We start from the raw sequence: 18,630 nt of genomic DNA, 5'->3' as shown, positions 1-18,630 counted from the left end.
TATGTACACTTTCAGTGTTTTTCAGTTGCCTTGGAATGAGTGGGTCTAGTTTCAGGGAAGTCCAGAGGTGAGAGATCAGGGGGGCTCACAGATGGAGCTGCTCAGTATCACAATGCTGCCCCTGTATTGGAAGCAATCTGCTAAACTACTGGTCTGAAGACACCACAGTCAGGTGGAATTACCTGACACCACTAAGCTGAGCTTTTCCCAAATTAAAGTTGTCCATGAATCAAGTATCCACGTATTCAGAGGCGATTCTGTGCCAACAAAGTTGTAGCAGAAACATTTGTTGCAGCAAATTTCAACATTAAATTTGATGTATCTTGCTTGGTGTCTCACATATTCAGTCTCGTACTTTTGCAGTTAGGTGTAGGCCTGATTTGTGGGATCAAGGTATAGCAAAGCTTTAAATGGTTTCAAATGTTATTAAATTCACGTCTGGTCTTTTGAATCCATTTTTCTTTTTCATTCTCAGGACTTTGACATATGAAAGAAAACTGTGTAGCTGTTTCTTCAAAAGAGATCATTTTGGAGAAAATGAAGAAATAACACGATTATTTCCAGGTATGTTTCAGATCTTATCTCCAACCTTTGAAATAATTCGATAAAATAATAACATTTTATGAATAAAAAAAAAAACGAACACTAAAACTAAATATTGTTTGTAAATAGAATGGAAACACTGTCCAGACATGAAATTACATTGGAGATGGAATTTAATCTCCAATGTTTATAGATTAAGCCGCTTTTCCATGGTGAAAAACTAACTAACTAACTGAAAGCCATATAACTTGAGTTTCATCAGTTTAGCTTTGTTTGTACCCCTGGCAGATTTAGATTTAGGATTGTTTTCATTAAGCCGTAAAGTTTGATTGTCGGCGGCTCGGTGTGAGCTGAAACCTCCTATGGGTCAAAATCTAGATCCGTCATGTGTTAAATAATATATCTTTACTGTCAAAACTAGAGGTATTTTTCCTCTTTTGGGGGGGATTTTTGTAAAGCTGAACCAGTTATTTGCTTCTAAGTTTCAGATTGTGTTTCCTGTTGAACCATCATATCTCAAGAGTTAAGCTTAAATCACTGAATTCTTGTTTTCTGTTGTCCCTTACTGATCTTTAGGTCACGCTGCTTTTCTAATACGACATTGGTTCAAGAATCTTCTTAATTATTTCCAACCAGATTCGGCCTTACTGTCTGAGTAATCAGTTATGTTTGCTTTTTGCCTTGTACTTTTTATTCTGCTGATCTTTGACAATGGCTGTCTGTACAACTCAACTTCATGTACATCATCAGGATAAATGCAGATGTGATATGCTAACTGGGATGTTGACATTTGCAGTGTTTACCGATTATATTTGTGGAGAAGAAGTGTTCTTGTTAGAGTTAATGAAAATGGTAGTTAAGAGAACGTGTTTGGTGACAGACCCATCTGGTGGGTTTTATAGAAATGTATACAGTTCCATATATCATACTTAAGTTTAAGCATTATTTTAAATTTGGCATTCTGTGTCATATTTAGTTTATTCCTCTCTGCTATACCTAATGCAAGTTACATCTGCTGTCTTTTTTTTGGCAACGATTAGTTGACTGCAAATTCAATTTGAGGTCCTGCTTTAGACCAAGTTTGAAATTTCTAATTCAATTATTTAAATGTCAAACCTATATTCACAGGCAGAATCTAATCTCGTTGTCTAAGGTAGAGCTAACTCTTTCAAAACAAATTATTTTAAAATGTAGCCCCAGACATCCTTCACTAAAGGGAATTTTAAGAGAAAAACATGATTAGATCTGCTTTGCCAGCTCTTTGAATCCCAACTCAGTTGCAGTGTCACTTTGACCTGCTAGCAGGGAGTTGGTGGATGCTGGTCAGAGCACGCTTTAGTACGACTGGAAAGTAACAAATTCAGGTTGTAACAGCAATATGCTGGTGGCCAGTAAATATAAATCACAGATATTAAAGTTTATAAAGACTTTTACATAAATGTCTGCATGACATGTGAATGTATTAAAAAATATGATTCTTTCTTTTGTGTGAGAGAAAAACAGAGATTACATCAAGAGAAATGCTGTAATAACAGCAAATAATGCAAAATTGGAGAACAGTTGGAGAATGTAGCAAAGTGAGGAAAAGTGGTCCGTATGTCCTCCAACTATACCTTTAGAAACTTTGCATAGTGAATTGCTCTGTTGGGGTCGAAAACAGATCAATCTGACTTTGATGTATGACAGACTTGACTATTGAGATGCTTTACATGCGAGACAGGATTTTACTTCTTTTTTTTTCTCTCTTTTTAGTAAGAATATCGTTGCCCAAAAGAGGTTGTTTTGACTTCTATTTAAATCTGTGGTGTAGTTTCCTCCAAATAGGGTTGTGGATGATGAAACCATCCGGCAAAGAGTTTCTTTTAATTAGTCGTTTAAAACACATTCAGTTTTCAGCAAAGTTCTTTGGGAAAAACCTCCAATGTTACTTTAAAACAGAGCATTACATTTTTGAATCAGCTCTCCATATTGGATGGTTCTTAGAGTGTTTTAACATATTACCGTTACATATTTTGTATGCTTCCCGTCCCCTTCTGCAGATTTCAAAGCAGATCGTTTGGCCTCATGCTAAAACTAGTCTCGGGTTGTTTTTCAGTTTTTATGAAGGAACAAAACATGGCCTCGACACAGAGAGCTGAGGCGGGGAGACCTTTTCCCCGCAGTATTCTTAGTGAACCATAAACAGCCTGAGTGAACCCGTTTAACCCTTTCTGATTGGCTGGACAGCTGCCAGCAACATCCAATTGGCGATCACCTTAGGCGATGGAATGCGATTCTTCTCCTGATGCGTCCCAACCCTTCCCCCACGGACGTACAAGTATTCACCGGACGATGGCCGAAAAACCACTGTGCAACAAAAATGGTCATTGTTTTCACTGATAACTGAGAACTTTTATTAGCTTTTGAACCAGATGAGATCATTTGTTCATGTAGATGTTTTTCTTTTCTTTTCCGTTAGCTGAGGCAGGTGGGCTTTACATGTCACACAGCCAGGTTGGGATTGACCCGGGGATTATACGTTTAAAAATATCCAGGCCGTTTCAGGTCAACTCTGTTTCCTGATCGAGGTCACTTATTTTTTGCTTGTGTGTGACCTCTGGGTCAGCGAGCTGGAATACAAGCTAATCCATTTGCACTTGGTGAGTATTTATAGGCTCATAGATAAAATTAGAATAATGGTCTGAGTCATTTAATGGGTAATTCAAATACCTTATTCAACATAACTTTGACACAGATTTCTCAGGGAATACATTAACCAATGTTCATACTATAACTTATTCAACTAAATTAGTGGTTTACAAACAGAGTCATATCATATAACCTGTACAGTCTACAATATCTTTTTAAAGTTTGCTACAGAAATATTAGGTAGATTGGCTCACCTGTGTCCCTTGAAAACATATAGAGTTCCTAAATCTTTGCTGCTGTGGAGGATGTGGTGGGGATTCCTGACTGTGGTAACATTTTAGGCTATTGTCAGCTAAGGTATTGGGACTTTAAAAAGTATCGAACAATGCAAAGGGTTAAAGTTGTGACTTCAAATGTACCATCTTTTGAAACTCTCTTCTCCCTAATCGTGTATTTCACGGTTTTCAGGATTTTTTTGTTGTCCCTGGGAAGGCAAAATTTTACTTTATATTTTTAGATGTTCTAAATAAAGCATGAGTGACAATGATAAGACATTTGGCAAATCAGTTTCTGTGGAAACCAAACTGATAGTGGTTCAAGAAAACCACATAAAATCTCATTATTAGTATTTGTGAAACCTTTTTTCTTTAAACAACATTTATCTTACACCGATGTGAAGGTTTGCCCTCTCTGAATGCAGCCGCTCTCTGACCTGTTTGTTTATCCTGTCGGCTTTGGATGAAAGCAACCTGGCTTGATTGGTTAACCCTCTCCCTCCTCACTTACACCACCAGGCTTCAGTATTGTGTAATTGTGTTACACAAGCAAGGCGATTTGATGCAGACATAAGTCTGTAAGCCAGGTCCACATTAAAAAAAAAAGAAAAAAAATGTTATACAATATCCATTTGCAGTGTCATAAAGTGAAGTGTCAGTGGTTTTGTTATTCTTGCAAATTGGCTGCTTCAGATCCAAGAGCGGGTCAGCAGACAGTCAGTAGACATTTTAGTTTGGTACCACCAGAGTGTTCGGCTCAAAGAGTGTTGCATAAGAAAGCCTTTTTCTTTTTTTTAATTTTGTTTCACAGTGAAATGCAAAAGTACTCACCGCCTTTACTGTTTTTTTCTTTTTCATTTGTCATGTTGTAACCCCATACTTCAGTGAATTTCAAAACGGGTTTATGTGACCAACCAACACTAAGCTGTTTAATCGAAAAGCAAAAGAAAAACGATACATGTTTTTATTGGTATATATTAAAGGTAAAAAGTGTAATAGTTTGTAAATCAATGAGTGGCTTAGCACCAAAGTAAGTTAAGTAAATTTGTTGTTGTCTCAACCCTCCAGACCGCTCAGGTTTTCTTCATCCCCAGAACCAGATATAAATATGGAGAAGCAGCATTCAGTTTCATGCTCTTATGAAAAAGAACAATTACAATTGCAAAAATACTGAAAAAAAAAGAAGAAAAAACTGATTTTAGCCTTTTAAATCCAGGCTAAAATCTGTTTAGGGTTACTTGAGATTAATAATATCGGAGATATAGATTCACTCCAGTCTTATTTATAGTATTTTATGATATTTTTTGTGATTTTGATACAAAATTTGAGAAAGTTTAGTATCTTGTTTGCTGTTGTATGCTCTCATCATATAAAACCTTAAATTACTTGTTGTTGAAATGTGCTATAAAAATGAATTCAGTTTGCCTTGTGGCCATTTGCATTCAGTTCCCCCTGAGTTGAGGCTGTTCTCAGTTGGATTTTTTGGATTTACGTCTTGACTTTGACTAGGCCATTCCGGATAATGATTGTTCGTTCAATTTGAAGTTTAGGGTTTAAGGCTTCTTGTATGTTTATTCTTACTTGTGGCTCTTAATGCTTGTAACAGTTTGAGCTCAGCTTGTGGACAAACAGTACGATGCTGCAAGGTGGAGCCTGAAAGCACATCCTCTGTTTCGGGCATTATCTTATGTATTCAGCCACACAGAGGAAAAAACTACTGCAAAATATTTGATAGACTTGTGAAACCAGCTTAAAGTTACGCGTATGATGCTAAACTTTTTAAGTTGTTGAATGCAGCTAGATTTTATCCACAGTGTCATCTACTAAGAAGTTTAGCAAATTGAGCAAAGGTATAAAAGCAGGGACAGCGATTGTTACTCTTGGAGACTGAAGCCACGGGTACACGTTTGTGTTGCAGCTGTTCGGTCTTTTGCAGACTCTGACAAGTTTTGTCATGCAGCCCCATCAATTTTCTCATTACCTCTGACTGCCTTCCCTTCCCCTACTGCCAAATTGCGCCCTACTTCTTGATACCTCCACCACGCGATTTACCCGTTCAGATGATGAGATTATGGTCAGGAGCACCGTTAGTTTTCTAATGCATACTGTGTTTTTCATGGAGGCTGGACAGTTTGATTGTGTTTTTATTAGACCAGAACACATTTTACCTTTGAGATTTTTTTGTTTCCTTCTGTTGGAGTGAACGACTAATACATGTCCTCACAACACCCCCCACTATAGTGACTTGGCAACTCCGAGTAATTCTCTACTTGCCCAACCTGTCAGTTTAAGTAGTCTTGGTAAGTTTGAGATTATGATGAATAAATACTCTCCAACAAACCACTGAGGCCTTTACAGCCAAGCTGGATTTATACTGAGGCTAAATAACTCACAGATAAATGTTTGCACTGGATTTTATACAGAGTGCTATTTTATAGCACAGTCAAGTAACTTTATTTTCTGTTGTAAAAAATTATATATCTATCAAAAATAACAAAAGAAATTTGACTTCACGTGATAGCCGCATGAAATTTGTATCTTTCTCTTTAAGAAGATTTTCTGACGCTCTCTTTCAGGACGTAATCAAAACCATGTTTCTCCGTGATGCTGTTTGTGACCGTACTTGGAAGCATTGGATCGGTTCCACCAGGTGTTTGCTAATCGCTACTGCGGCTAGTCTGATGGAGGTGTGTCGGGGAAAATTGTTGAGTGTCAAGGCGAGGCTCACCAGATTTACTTTCACAAGCGAAGGGCTGTTCTGTGTGGCAGCAGCTCCAAGGTGGAGCTTTCACACAATACATGCAAAGAGACTTCAAAGAGTCTTTGAATCAGAGTTCTCCATTCAATGAGACTTTTGCTGAAAGTTTGATTTCTCTTTAAAACAGTTTCACAACTTCACTCATTTAAATCTTTCTCAAAGTTGTGTCTCTTAGGTTTTTTTTTTTAAACTCCAGTTCAGCTCTGAATAGAGAAATCAATTCTGAATAGAGGAGAATTTCATTTCCATGTATGCAGGGTTTGCCTTCCTCTGTCTGTTATGTTTGAGGTTCAAGTACCCAGATCTCTCTACATTTGTAAAGAACTGTTTGAGGATTAAAATCTGAATTAGGTTTTGGTTTGGGACAAATAGAAATAATCTCTCAGCATGTGTCTTTTAATTTGATTCTTATACAAACTGTAATTTTTAAGAAGTTTTTTTGTATTTGGTGAGACATTGTGTTGACAATTTTATCTTGGAGTAAGTCTTGTATAATTTATTTTTTATGCTGAGTGATCTCAGCAGTGGCTTTATTAGCTACATCTTGTGTAATGGATCTTATGTAAGCAGCTGTTCTTTCACTGGCCTCTTCTTTTATCATTTGTTTTTGTCTCCCTCTGTTTTTTTCTCTTTATCATTCTCCCATTCTCCATCAAATGTTATTTTACTTAGCTTCTTCCATCTAGTTACAAGAAAAAGTAGCTTTTTGCTCTGTTTGTTCCATCTGAAGTTGGCTGACATACATGAGATTATGTTGAAAACATTTGTGTCCTTGTGTAGATTATGTAAGGTAATATTGTGTTTCTTTCATCATGGTACTTTTTCAAACGTACATCTGAAAGTGTTCACTCGAACATAAATGAGACCTTTCTTGATGCGACACCTTTGTGGTTGGTGGAACCACCTCGGCGCCGTTGTGGGATTAAAATTTCCTCACTGCTCCCACAGGAACTTGTTTCCAATTTCAAGGTTTCCCAAGATTTTTCAGTCACAGTTTCAAAGCTGTTGAAAAGTTGCTTTGTATTATTCATTTCACCAGAGGTGAATCAGGACTAAGCACCATCTCTGGACTCTTTTCTGGAAAGGCCCACTTCCCAGAATAATAACACCACGCGTGGTTGATCTGATATCTTTGCAGATCACAACATGCACGTTTATGTAAGAAAGAAAAAAAATCCTTCTGCGCACACCTCTTAATCTAGGTGATTAAACAAAACATTTGACTAATTAATGGCACACATTTGATGCATATTCTTTCTCTTTTAACAGCTTGTGAGCATTTATATTTTGTATATAGTCCCACTATCTCACCTCAGAAATTGAAGGAGAGGATGGAGAGAGAAACACTCATATAACATCAGTTTTTTCAGTAGTAAACTAGATTATTAATATTAGCAATTACAAGAAAATGCTTAAAAGGCAGTCGCTGTAAATTTACTGTGCTGCATGTCTTCTTCAGCATGAGGCGAAGATGATTTAAACAAAACCATGCTGAAGCAAATCATACATCAGTTCTCCATTACTGTATGTTTTATTGAAAAGTTTTACCTCTGGAACAAATTTAATCGTGGATTTCTCATACAGTACCCATTCCCAACCCATATTTAAGGATATCAAAGCTACTCAGAGTAGGAATGGGTATTTTATTGCCTGTCATGAACAGAATAGCTTTCCTGTCTTTCCTTGGGCACATGAAGTTACATAAAGCTTCGTGGCAATGAGTCAAGCGGTTTCTGGCTGCTAACAAGCTCTACTGTATGTCTGCTAAAGTTTGCTGTGACCTACTTTGGCAAATCTGAAGTTTAGAGACAGCATACTGTAAAAGTGTGTTTTTTCTAGTCTTGGTTTTTTTCATATCTGATTGAGTTTTCTACAGCTGACTTTTGCAGCAGCTTTTGTGGAGATATGAAAGAGTTTTTGAATTGCTCTGTTGGGTTGACAATGTCTAATCTATTCAGATCGGTAAATAACACTGTGCGTTAAGGAAAACGTTTTAAAAAGGCTTCAACCCTGTTAGTCTGTCAGCACATAAATCAAAATCATACAATTGAAATGATGAAAAAAGTGACGAAGCATCTCACAGCATTCTTGTATTGTGTGCTGTAACTCTCACTGTTACATTAAGCTGTGCCATTAATTCAACTGTGTCAGTCAGTTAAAATAGAAATGCAGCATTTGAATTATTATTGTGGCAGTAGACTTCAACCTCATCATTTTGTCTAGAAGACAGCTGAATCTTTAATTCGTTCATCTGAATAATTTGATGTAAAATTTCTAATAAATTCTATTTATTCAAAAATACTTTGCTACTTTGTAATTCTATCCGAATGGCGAATAAACTCTTCCACTTCGGTTAGATCCTCCTCAGCATTCAGACAGGATCTGGTTTCTATGTCTCTGCTCGCTGTGCTTATCTCTTCCCCGTCCCACCTACCGCAGCCCTCTGACCGCCACTGCACCCCACACACAAACACGCAGCATGCGCTTCACAATGCTCCCTCATCTCAGCAACACACAGATTCCTCAACTTGCCAGACATAATGTGACCACAACTTGTTTGGTGTCATTTGTTCTTTTGTTTTATTTCTGTTTGTTAAGTTTTGCACACAAAACACTGCCTGATGGAATGTCCCACAATCACAAGGACGCATCGTGCCAAGAACAGGTTCTAATGAAGGCTATCAGTTGTGCTGAACATTGAGCATTCAGAGAAACTGCTATGAAAATTTTGGCCGATGTCAATATTCGATATGTATATTGAGTTATGCCCGATAATAGATATCATGCTGTATTTGTTTCACTACACTTTTGAGACTGTGAAAAAATGACCACACCGTGTACACTGCTTCAGTTTAGCATGTCCACACTCTTGTGTTTCATCACTGTCACATGACTGTACAAACACCACACGGCCATCCTTCTGCCCCCCCTGAAACACAAATGGCAGCTAGATGGAAACAAACATTGGTTGTTAATATCGGCTCAGTTTTACTTTTCAAACCGATATGTTAAAAAAATAGACTGATATGTGGAAATATCATGCATCCCTGACAAATAACTCTTATTGGCGTTAACACAAGGTTTGGGCGAAATGGCATATGGTCATAAACTAATTTTTTTCCTGCATGTTTTCCTTTATTTCTTCAGTTTGAGTTCTTCTTCACATGAAGAAGCAAAACTTAGCTTTTACCAAGGCCCACACCTTGGTAAAAGCTACTTTAATATGTGTTGCCCTCATTTTATTGTTAGCAGTAGGTCAGAGAAAATCCAATGAGTGAGGCAAGTGAGATTTTCTTTTACAGAAAGGTGAAGCTTTCAAAGGATCCTTAAACTCTTGAAAGCTCTCTGCCTCGCTCTTTATGTTTCTTCCTGGCATGTTTTGCTTTTTCTGTCTGCTCTCCAACAGCGCCTTCAATCAGTGGGTCATCTTGACCTTTTTTCCCTCCTCCTTCTGAAGTGATCTTTAAAATGTTTCTCCAACTCGGTTTTTCTCTTTGTGTATTCAGGAAATGTGGTGTGCAGCTGGAGAATAAGTTAAAGAACAAGCCTTACAAATACAGATCCATACACTTTTCTTTAGGGTTCTGAAATGATGTGTTGGAGTTGATGAGTTCAGTCCTCATAGTTTGATTTATGTAAATTTGCTACCTCACATAAACCATCTCACTTGTTAAAAAGCTTCAGACATATGGATCATGAGTTTCAATCTGCACTTTGCCCGAGAAAATCTGAGGATAAACAGAGAGAGATATGGCAGCTGGGTTTTTAACCTTGGACTGGTCCGACAGGCTTCATGCCACATGCATGATTACATGAGTTCAGCCGGTCATGACTGCACTCCAAATGAAATGCCTGTCCATATGTCGAAAGCCTGTTGCCATTATAACCTTTAAACTTTGGTACATCTTCCTATAAAACTTGGTTTATTTTCATTTTACTGTAACTTTTTGATCATCTAATCAGTTCTAAATGTGTTCTTTTTCTACATATAAGCACAACATTGAGCTAGATTTCTTATAATCTGGAAGCTTATTAACAATTGAATTTTGGAAAAAGCAGAGCAAAGAGCAAAAGTCTCTGGACTAGAAATGGACCATTTACCAGTATCTTGGTGTACCAGTTTTAACAGTTAGCATTAGCAAAATCACTAACAATTAACCGTTCCTACAAGTTTTAAGCTTCTCCGGTCTACGGTCGATAGAGTATATTTCTCTGTATACTCCGAAATATCAGATGAATTGTCGATACGTTGAAGAATAAAAAAAAGAAACAGTACAACTTAACCAATTCTCAAGTGGTTGAATTGAGTAATTGTAGGCTAAACAAAATAATTAGCAACTGAATTGTGATTGGATGTGAAAAACCGAACAAGAGAAAAATGAAGTATAGCTACACAGACCAACTCTTAACTGTGTTTTCTAATTTATAGGCAATAAAACATAAATGTAGCATTTAAAATGTGTGTCACCCATTGCTTTTATTCAGGTAACACTGTTTTAAGTTGGGCTAACAGTAGCATGTCTGACTGCAGCCATTCTTCTGTGTTTCAGGCGCATGCAGCGTGGCCATGCTGAGAGAGCAGCCGCCGTGGGGCTAGGATGTCTGACGATGAAGAGGAACAGCTGAACGAGAGGAAGAGCGAAAGAGAGATCTGCTTCACCAGTGATGACAGTAGAGATTATGGAAGTGATGAAGAAGGGTTTCATGGTGAGTTAATATGATACATTAATCTGAGCTCATCGGTAACACTTTATTTGAAGGGGTGTGCATAAGACTGACATGACACTGTCATAAACATGACATAACACCTGTCATGAACATGAAGAAGTCTTTATGAATGTTTATGACAGTTGTCATGAAGTGTCATTCGGTAAATAATGACACTGTTAATGCAAAGTTGCTCTAAAAGTTGCATTGAAAGTCCATTTAAAGTGCCAACTTTGCATGATTTTGTAAATTGATAATTTAATGCAAAGTTGGCATTTTTAATGGGCTTTCAGTGCAACTTTTAGAGCAACTTTGCATTAACAGTGTCATTATTTACCGAATGACACTTCATGACAACTGTTATAAACATTCATAAAGACTTCTTCATGTTCATGACAGGTGTTATGTCATGTTTATGACAGTGTCATGTCAGTCTTATGCACACCCCTTCAAATAAAGTGTTACCATCTCATCTTATGTGTCCACTGTCCGTAAGTGTACTCACAACTAAGTAAAAGGGACGAATAAATTAACTGAGAGCTACGTTTTCAGGTGGACCAGAGTTTGCTTTTTTGGTCTCCATCAGAGTTCAGTTGGTCAGTCACACCTCCCAAACGAACCTGACTGTCTAGGTAGACTAGAGTTTGATTTAACAGGGCTGGTGTGAATGCACCCTAAGTCTTCATGGCATTAATGATTTAGGAGGTTTAATAGCTCTTGTTTGCAGACTGTGGAGACCTTTGGGCTTCTGATCACTATGAGTCACTATTAGATAACCTTTTTTAATTTACAGTTTACTTGTATTTTTCCACCCGGGCTGAACAGACCCGTGAACATCTCAAGTACTCCTAGCAAACCTCCTGTTTCTCACTGTCCTCTCTCTCTCTCACATGCAAACCGAGCAGCATGCACGCTCACACACAGAGGCCGTACATGTTGTCCTAATTACATCTTACAGCAGTACTCTGCAACATGTCAAGTTGCTTTGGTGGACGCTGCAGAATTCCACTGACCCTGAAACTGTCTTACTTTATGAGAAGGAGAGACGTGATCGTGATTATAAGGGAGCATTAATAATCAAGTTTTTCCAACTTGATGTTTGGGCTTACAAAGCATTTCTATCACACTTTGCATAATTGTTCCAGTCCAAGAGCAGAAATGTGTAACATATACATTTTCTAGTTTATGTCTACCAATTTCTGAATATAACCAGCAAAGGAATGTGATTTCAGCTAAAAGAACTGTCTTCGCTGGGAAACATTGTGGTGGCAGCAATATACTGTTTGGAGGTTCATCCACAGAAAGAAGAGAGAGGTCAGATTTGATGGAAATACGGAAGGAGCAAAATGCAGAAGAAAACCAGTTATTTGCTGAAAAAGACTTGAAACTGGGAAAGGTTCACCTTCCAGAAGACAACAACAGCAGAATTCGACTATTTTAAAAAGACTGACATCCAACAGTTTGATCTAAAATGCCGTATTTCCGTATAACTTCCTGTTTAGGCTTGTTTGTATTTTGCTCCCTTCAACTAACAAGCCTGTTCAGAGGACGTCTTATGGGGTTTCCTCAGTGTGTGTCGAGAGGGGAGTATCTACATGCTCATCTTCCTTGCCTTGCAAGTGTATTTTACTCCGGTGACATCATCCGCCCCCCGCAGTCTCCTATGTCTGTCCCATGGTTGCTATGACAACGGTCACCAGGATGCCAACCCCCTCCATGGCAGTAACTTCCTCCTGGTTAAATGTCCCCATTTCTATCTTTTATCCCAGGTTTTCTTCTTTTATTCACTTTTAAACCCATCATCATAAATTTGTCTTCATGCTCCCAATGATTGCTTTGCCATTTTTTTATCGCTAAACTTAACTTGCTGGGATTTCCAACTCTTCTACTGTCCCTCGGTTTTATCTTTGTTTAATTTGCATACAAACATTATTAACAAAAAAGGATTACAATTGAGAAAGTGTAGTTTATGCAAACCTAAGAAGTTAAAACTACTGGGATAAAATGTTATATCCTTACACAAAATTGCTAAAACACCTCACTACGAATTATTTCTGTATGACTTCATTGTTCTCTGCAGCATTTCTATAAAACACACTGAGCTTTAAACAAAACCAACCAAAAAAACAGCAGTTTTTAAGTTCAATGAATATGTTTTCTCCACAGAGATTTGGGTTGTCATGGTTATTACACAACTAAACAGCTGTAAATACCCATAGGTCAGGGCCATTCACTTCCTACAAAGTTCCATGCAATATGAAATGATCTTGAATAATAAGATTTCAAGGATGTCTGAAGGTATCCAACAATTTATTTATTTTTTTTTTTTTTGTCATCGTTTGGACTGCCTATTTTTCTTTATTATCTTATAGGAGTAGTATAAGGCACAATCTTACCTGATATTTATGTGAAAAAGCTGTTTGAGTGCAGAAAATGTAAAAAAATTTGAAAGACTCTGAGATGGACCAGATGACATCTTTCACATAAGGAAAATTTTCAGAACAGATTTCACATTTTTATGACATCTTACATAGTTTTCAGGGTTAGTTTTGTGTTCCCATTCTTTTGTCAGTATGTCAGGAGTTTTTTCTGGAATTGTATTTGTACAGGTCAAAGTTTTAAGTTATTTGGTTTTCTTCCAACTCTTCCTCTTTATTTTTTTCATTATTTCTGAACCACTGAACACAATTTAAATCCTTAAATAACCGGGGGAATTACCATGGTGTGCTCGTTCGGATTGGAAATTTGTTAACACATTTAACAAATTTAAATGTGTTAATTTTTAAATTCTCCAATTTAAAATGTATACATTTTGCACATTTTAAATTGGAGAGAAAATATAGTTTAAATGAGGTAAACAGAAGAATCAACAACAGCAAGTTAGGAAGTCTGTTGTGAAGACCGCCTGGGAATGACAGAACCACTGCTGATATATTACCCAATAAAGATAGTTTATCGCCTACCAAAGTGTTTTTGTTATTTTAAAATCTTATTACTTTTGTTTCAATGTAACACTTGTTGGTGCAAAGAAAGCACATTACGCTACAGGGAATAAATTCTAACAAAAAATGCAAGCAGTGCATAAAGTAAAAATCATGCATGCAAATTCTAAGCTTGTAACAACTGGGCAGCACTGAATCCGTGACTTATAAGTGAAGCCATTTGTAAAAAAAAAAAAAAAAAAGAAAAGAAAAAGTGACATTGAGAAATGGACTTGGCATGGGACTTCTAAAATAAAATTGCCCTGCAAACTGCAATTTGATGCTGCTGTAATACTGGGTCAGGTGGATGTGTCTGCAAAAGAACACACTGAGGACTGTGTGTTGCCTCTGCACAGTTCAGGTTGTGGTGAGGTCTTGTGTCTCTGCACATGCACGCGTTGACTCCAGAGAGGAGGACAGTAATAGTCTGTTAATTAGCCTGTTGCTCCCCTGCCTGTGTTGTGTGGGCGTCGCTAAGCAGAGCACATTCACGTTCGCTCGAGTTGAAGAAAAACAACTAAACATGTTTCCTCCCACGAATGCTAGCGACACCCGGTTGTTTATTAATCTGCGAAATGCATAAACTTGTCAGCTTTAGTTGAAAGTGGGCAAGCTGCTTCAACAGGAAGTTATCCTTATAAAGCAGCTTAAATTAGCAGGTGATATTAAGCTAACTTCTCAAGTCGTCGTTAACTGCTTTATGCATCTTCTCCCCAAGTTTTCAGCAATCTAATAAAAAAAAAAAAAAAAAGGACTCTGACGCTCTACACCAAACGGCGAGCAAAGGTTATCCGGTGAACTAGATGAGGATTTAGATTTAGGAACCCTTAACAGATCTTATTATTTCACCATCTGTCTTGAGTTCGCTCCATTTTCAAGCGTGATCTCTACCGATGAATCTACCCACAACTTACCTCCGGAGATCTGTTCTGTCTTCAGACATCAAATAACTCGCTGCACAGTGGCTCTCCTGGTGTGTTTTTCCTGAGATTTTTCTACCAGCCGTTGCCACATCACACCTGCGGTGAAAACTTGCTCTTTCTTCTGTCAGTTGACGGTTCTCACAAGTTGACTTTAACATCCCTTGCTGCTTCAGTCTTTTCAGAAATCACTCACAGATGGTATGATGCTTGTTAAATCCGGACCATACATCTACACATCTCTGCCAAATTCAAGGTTTTTATGACAAACACATTAAATTCTTCGCAGTTCATCCGAAAAATATATAATACTGTTATAAATATTTTAAAAATACAAACTTAAACACACCCTAACAACCTTTAAGCCAATGCTTTTCTAAAATACCTTAGTTAAAAGTCTGTCAGCATCTTCCTTACAGAAGTTCTCCCAATCTGCAACCACACAAAATGGGATACATAAAAAGCAACACATGTATTTTGATACATGTGTTGATGCCAAATTAAATAGTACATTTCTAATTTTAATTTTCTATGGCAGTTTTGCACGTCAACGTTCGCATGTCCGCTGCACTGTTTGTGACAGATCAGCAGGAGAGAAATGCGCAAACATTTTAGCAAATATTCCTAAGTTTTTACTACTACTGTGAGGGCTGGTTGCCTCTACGCTCCAGCTCTTCACGTTCTCCACTGACACAGATTTGGGTTGTTCCTACTGTATACATCCCTTCTCATATTCTATCTCTGCATGAGTCTATTTGCTGTTATTATCTGTCACTTTGCTGCTGTTGCACAGAAATTACCCCCTTTGTGGGACAATGAAGGAAATGTCTGCTCTATTCTATTCAAATGCATGTTGGATCCATTATGAACACAGCAAGAAAGGACAAAGTTTAATCTGAAATAGGATATTGTCGATATTCACCCTAAATTTCAGAAAATAAATCAAGAAAATCATAGTTGCTACTCTTGATCTTGCTATATAACCCGTTTTAATCTGTAGATCATACATTTATTATGGCATTAGAATGTATCGGTAAGATTCGGTTCCTCGAAGTCTGCTGGGACTAGATGGTGAATCATAACATTTCATAACATCATCAGTGTGTGTTGATGTGTGTGAGTGACCTGATTAAGGGCTGCACAGAGCGAAGTGTAGGAGGTGATACAGTAACACCAGCTGGTCCACATACTGACACACCAGACTGCCAGATAACCTGGTGTGTGCGTGCGTGCGTGCGTGTGTGTGTGTGCGTGTGTGTGTATAGGAGGGGGGCTCTTGGAGCCAAATCTTGGATGTACAGAGATCAGGTAACAGGCTGACGTCATGTCAGGCCGATGATGAGTTTCAGTAACTCGTCAGCACAACCACCTGCTCAGTCATGTGTTCGCCGTGGCCTTCCAGCTGCTCTGATGTTTACTCACACTTTTATTCCTCAAACTGATGCCACTAAGTTGCAGTTTGTTTTTATTCTGTTTGTGATGGTTTGCTTCAGCGTTTGTTTTTCTCATCCCAAAAGATAACTGTTAAAAAAACAGCTGTTTTGTCGTCTTCTGATATTTTCTGGTTACTTTTTGAAGTTGTCTAAAGAATTTTTTTTTTTTCAACAAATGGAAATGCCTCAAGTATTAACAATCATAGTGAAGGTCAGTAGTTAGGCTTCTCGTTCCTGGTCCCGCTCATCCTTCATGTTTAAGAAGAGTTCCTGTTCCAACATGCATCAGAAACGATTGAATTACCTTCTGTGCAGGCCACTAAGTTCACCCTGTTAAACCAGGTGTGTGGAAGGGCAATGAGTTCAAAAAACCAGGGTCGATAAACGGAGTCAGAGGACCTGGACACAGTTTCTTCACTGCTCTGTCTGTTGAAGAAGCAAAGCTTCCTTTTTGGCAGCAGGGATTTTAAAAAACAATGACAGAAAAGATCTTGTTTTATTGCTGAATTTATGTAATTCCTGGTTATGATTAGATGAAAATAATAGCGTTGTTTGCTCAGTACTATTGTAAATCTGCTCACATGACAGGGGATTTTTAGTGCTAATTAATTGTCACTTTTTAATTTAAAGAACTGCAAAAGGTTTTAGTGAAAGAGAGAAATATTTTTTGTATAAATAAATCAAGTGCAAGTGTTCTGGAGAAAGTTCTGATCACATTTGTTTTGCTCAAGATTGAAATGTTTTTTATGTGTTTTTTTCCTTCAACCTGTTATTTATAGGATTTGTAAAAGCAATGTATAGAACAGTGAACCTTTACTTTGCCCCGATACTGTACTGAAACGCAGCAATTATTCAAAAATCAAACAAAACGAGCAATTTAGTGAACTTCAACAATCTCTTGAACTTTTACTTTACAAAAACATTTTCAAAAAACTAAACAACTAAATAATATCAATAAGAAAATGAATAAGCCTAATGAATAATTAATTACTCAGTTTTGAACAGTGGGAACTGTCGCTGCTTCTTACAGCCTCAGGTTTGTCCTTTAATTCCTGCTTCATCCAGCAGCTTTGTGTGTGTCTGAGAAGTCCAAGACTCACTCAAAGGAAACTTTGTGGGTGTAGTAATTACCAATAGTTTGTTGGCCAAATAAGATGATCTCATCGTCATCACCTGCACCATTTAGAAATGTATTCCTACTATAAACAGCAGAGTCAACTGTGTCAGGAAGTAGAATCTTTTGAAGGTGTCCTGTCATTGTAGATTTTACTTTGTGTTGTTTAAAGAGTACGTTATAAGACAAAGACTCCAAAGCATGTTGTTGAACTATTACTATTCAGTAGTAATAGTTTCCCACTGATGTCCACGGATAATGACCAGCTCATTAGGGTATGAATAGAAAAACATGGATTTCTTGGAAGCTTCTTTAACTGAAATACGGTGGTACATTGCAGCTAGTTTGTCTGAGATATAATTTACTCCAATTTTTTGCGTGTTTTCCAACACTGAGGCTTTTTGTGCATATGCTGAGTAGCTATCAATGAAGGCAACAAAATTCTGGTGTAAAAGAAATCTGAGCTCAGACTTTGATTAATTTGATTCTTAAAATAGTCTGTAAATCATACATATATGGCAAAAAATAATTTCAGAAACTCAAATACAGCTTGATTTGGTTCTGTAGGAATGCCTTTTATTTAGTTTTTACCTTTGATATTTTACTATGTGTGGAAAACCAGTGAACATTTAACTTTATTTTAGAGGCATGAATTGAGAGAAAAGTGCAAATCTGACAACATATTTGCATATTTGTGCTGTAAAAACATTTTTATGGATAAAAACAGCACAATTTTTATTCTAAAGTGTCATTAAACTTTTAAGCTGTACAGGTTGTGCAATGACAAAAGTCATTTTCTCGATATCTAGAGACGAAACCCAGTACATTTTTATAAAAGTAAAATGTCAGTTGCACAGCAAGAAGAGTCTTTGCACAAGAAGCAGCATTTTAATGTATTTGTCAGCTGGTAACAACAACATGTTGGTAACCAAGGGATCAGTTCACCATGTTACTCTTTTCTAAAACTAAAACTTGTTTACATTTGGTCTTTTTCAAATGTCAAAGAAACCTTCACATTTATAACCAAGTAAAATTTGTGCTAATTTTGAACAATGTTGTGTGCAATGTTCACGTTTTATAGATCTAACATTAGACATGATCTCATTTCATCCAGATTGTTTTGAATAAACTTTTGAATGGAGCTTCTAGTTTTTGCCTCCTTGCACAGTGAGTCATATCAAAAAGTCCCACTATGTGAAATTTATACAAGGATGCTGACACTTATTTTTTTCAATGATCAGTTTCGTCCTTGGCGTAAAACAAGTTTCACT

The 18,630-nt window shown here is 37.3% G+C and overlaps 1 protein-coding gene across 3 annotated transcripts in view; it reads left to right on the top strand.

Moving 5' to 3' along the window:
* The window catches only part of LOC103467138 (helicase ARIP4-like), a 58,585-nt gene that overhangs the window by 575 nt on the left and 39,380 nt on the right, over window positions 1-18,630 (top strand). For 2 of the 3 annotated variants that reach the window (XM_008413228.2, XM_008413231.2), the window contains exons 2-3: window positions 476-564; window positions 10,755-10,911. In XM_008413228.2, coding sequence (XP_008411450.1) covers window positions 10,803-10,911 — 109 coding nt within the window. In that variant the 5' untranslated portion in view covers window positions 476-564; window positions 10,755-10,802. The remainder of the gene's footprint in view (window positions 1-475; window positions 565-10,754; window positions 10,912-18,630) is intronic. The other variant, XM_008413229.2, reaches the window with a different exon arrangement.

Source organism: Poecilia reticulata, linkage group LG7 (genome assembly GCF_000633615.1).
Source record: "Poecilia reticulata strain Guanapo linkage group LG7, Guppy_female_1.0+MT, whole genome shotgun sequence".
In the NCBI taxonomy this organism is placed as follows: Eukaryota; Metazoa; Chordata; class Actinopteri; order Cyprinodontiformes; family Poeciliidae; genus Poecilia; species Poecilia reticulata.
The sequence above is the reverse complement of the archived record's forward strand: the minus strand, read 5'-3'. Positions and strand labels throughout refer to the sequence as shown.